Genomic DNA, 2,417 nt, shown 5'->3' with positions numbered 1-2,417 from the left:
GGAAACAACCTAATACTGGAATTGCCTGATGCATGTAGTGCATGAGACGTCTTCGTGGTCGCTGTAGACGTATGTTCCGAGCTCTGTTAATTTGCTGGAAGATCTTCTCATTTAAAATGGAGACATGCGATCCCGTGTCAATGAGGAGATTGAGAGGAACTCCATTTACCTTGACATCTGCGATGAATTGGTTGTACTGGCTGTGATCCTCAGCCTGCGGTTCGAGAGACCGAACTAGGGTGTCGTCCGTGGTAACGTTGTAGTTGTACGCTGATGCTGCTGCTGACGAATCAGGCCTCCATGGACGTCTGGAGAGTTGTCGTCGTCCTAGGCTTGAGGCTGGATGACGACGGCGATCACCATCCGCGGCAGGTGGTGGTGCACGGTTGCGACAAACTATCGCAAAGTGTCCCATCTTACCACACATGTAACACTGTGCGCTCAATGCAGGACAATGTTCTCTTGAGTGGGTCCCCCGTCCACAAAACCAGCAGGAGGTGTTTGGCTGTGGTCCGTACCTCGCGGGAGGCAGGTCACGACGTTGCATGTGACTCTGTCGTCCCGATGGGAGAGATGCATGAGCTGAAGCAGGAGGTCCTCGATGGAACCTTGTTGCAGGCGTGGTCGGCTCATATGACCATGCCGGAAAACCTGCATTCTGCATAGCTGAATGTTCGTCTCTCGGGAAGACCGGAGACTGCCGACTTTCGTGACTGGTCACTTGTGCGCGTTCGGTGTTGGGCACCGCAACATACTGCACCGGGGCAGTGGAATTAGGGGCATCAGGCACCGCTCGACGAGACTGATGATACTGTTGAGATGTAAGCGCTAACTGCTCAAACTGGAGGGCCAACTGTACGGCACGATCTAGTGTTGGCACTTGTGTGTCCACACACTCTCTTAAGATCCGGTCTTGGACACGACGGGAGTCCAAACCATCGAGGAATAGGTCACACATACGTTCGTCTGACTGCTCTTGGAATGCACAAAGGTCATACTGACGGCGCAGTGCCGCGAGATACTCGGTGACACTTTCACCGGGCTGTTGTACGCGACTGCGTAACTTCTTACGTTCCAGCGCGAGCGAGCCGGAGAACACAAAATGCTTTTCTACCGCCGTCATGAACGTGTCGAATTCATCATGAAGCTCTGTAGCAGGAAGATTTGTTAACCCAAACGCAGCCACTACACGTTGCCCTTCGACTCCCAGCAACGAAAACAAGAGCTGTTTTTTTCTTCTGGGCTCTACTTGCTCAAGACCCGACGCTCCTAAGAATGATAGGAACGTCTCCTTCCATGCGGGCCATGCCTGCGGTGGCGATCCAGTGACTGCAAGGAATGGTACAGGTGGAGGTAATGCCGCAGACTGTATGACTGTAATGTGTTGTGTGTTTTCCATTATGTAACTGCAGGTATGATAAAAAGTATTTCAAAGTCTGTTTCCAAAGATGACGAAAGAAACAAAAAAAATTGCTCAAATGCCAGTGAGGAGCATGTATACTCAAGGCGAGTTTCAACCCAAGATGGAATCGTGTCCGGGACACCAAAAAGAATTATGACCTCGCGTGAGCTTTTGTGCGCAACGTACAGAGAGATTGTCACGTGCAGCACACTTTCGAATGACCGTTGACAACTTAATATCAACGACTTTGAACCTCACCAGGTTAACTGACGAAACCGATGGTGAGCGATAACACCGTTATGCAAAAGACATGCGTGACGTACGTCGCGCGTTCACAACGTGTGGACACGGTCTCAACCGACAAGGTTGAATTTCAAAGAGACAAGACTACAAGTCCGTAAGTGAATGTAGGTAAACGGCTGTAAAAGACTCGGGTAGCCTTGTGCGGCGTACTGTATTAATACACCGAATCTTTTCAGGCGTAAACCTCTGTATGGTGTTTCAAGTCTACGTCAAAGTGCAAAAGCTGTAAATGGTACGCTTGCACCAGCGGGACACAACTGCCTCAAAACCCAACTAGGTGAACGAAATCCCGTCACAAAACACTATTTACGATAACAGGAACCTGCTCACACTAGTTCATAATGTAGAGACGTTCTCGAAAGAATGAAGTTTCGGGCTATAGTACTGCAGTGAAGACGAGAACACCGGTCGGAAATGCAAACCACAAAACAGCTGGAACATAACGACCTAGGTGTTCGATCGAGTCGGATTCATAATCCTTCAAGCGAAAGATTTCGATTTGCAATGTCACAAATCCGAAAATCCGAAATTCAATACTTCGTCCTTTTCTTCCTTCAAAACGAGGGGTTAACCGCCATGTTGCAAGAATCGGGAAGGCCGGCCGCCATGACTGCCATTTTGTTTTCGTTCGTTCGTTCGTTCGTTCGAACAAGGCATCTTGGCGAGGGCCCAATCCCGGCAAACCGCGTCCGCGAACAACACTTGACAATCG

At 49.7% G+C, this 2,417-nt stretch overlaps 1 protein-coding gene across 1 annotated transcript; it reads right to left on the bottom strand.

Moving 5' to 3' along the window:
• Positions 1 to 441: 441 nt before the first annotated feature.
• On the bottom strand, positions 442 to 1,399 carry LOC120842213. The gene is made up of 2 exons (XM_040213235.1): positions 706 to 1,399; positions 442 to 608 (listed from the first exon to the last, which is right to left on the bottom strand). The coding sequence occupies exons 1-2, from the start codon at positions 1,397 to 1,399 to the stop codon at positions 442 to 444; spliced, it is 861 nt and encodes a 286-aa protein (XP_040069169.1).
• Positions 1,400 to 2,417: the final 1,018 nt, after the last annotated feature.

This window comes from Ixodes scapularis, unplaced genomic scaffold, assembly GCF_016920785.2.
Source record: "Ixodes scapularis isolate PalLabHiFi unplaced genomic scaffold, ASM1692078v2 PGA_scaffold3__209_contigs__length_174095766, whole genome shotgun sequence".
Classification (NCBI taxonomy): Eukaryota; Metazoa; Arthropoda; class Arachnida; order Ixodida; family Ixodidae; genus Ixodes; species Ixodes scapularis.
This window is presented reverse-complemented; position numbering and strand designations above follow the sequence as displayed.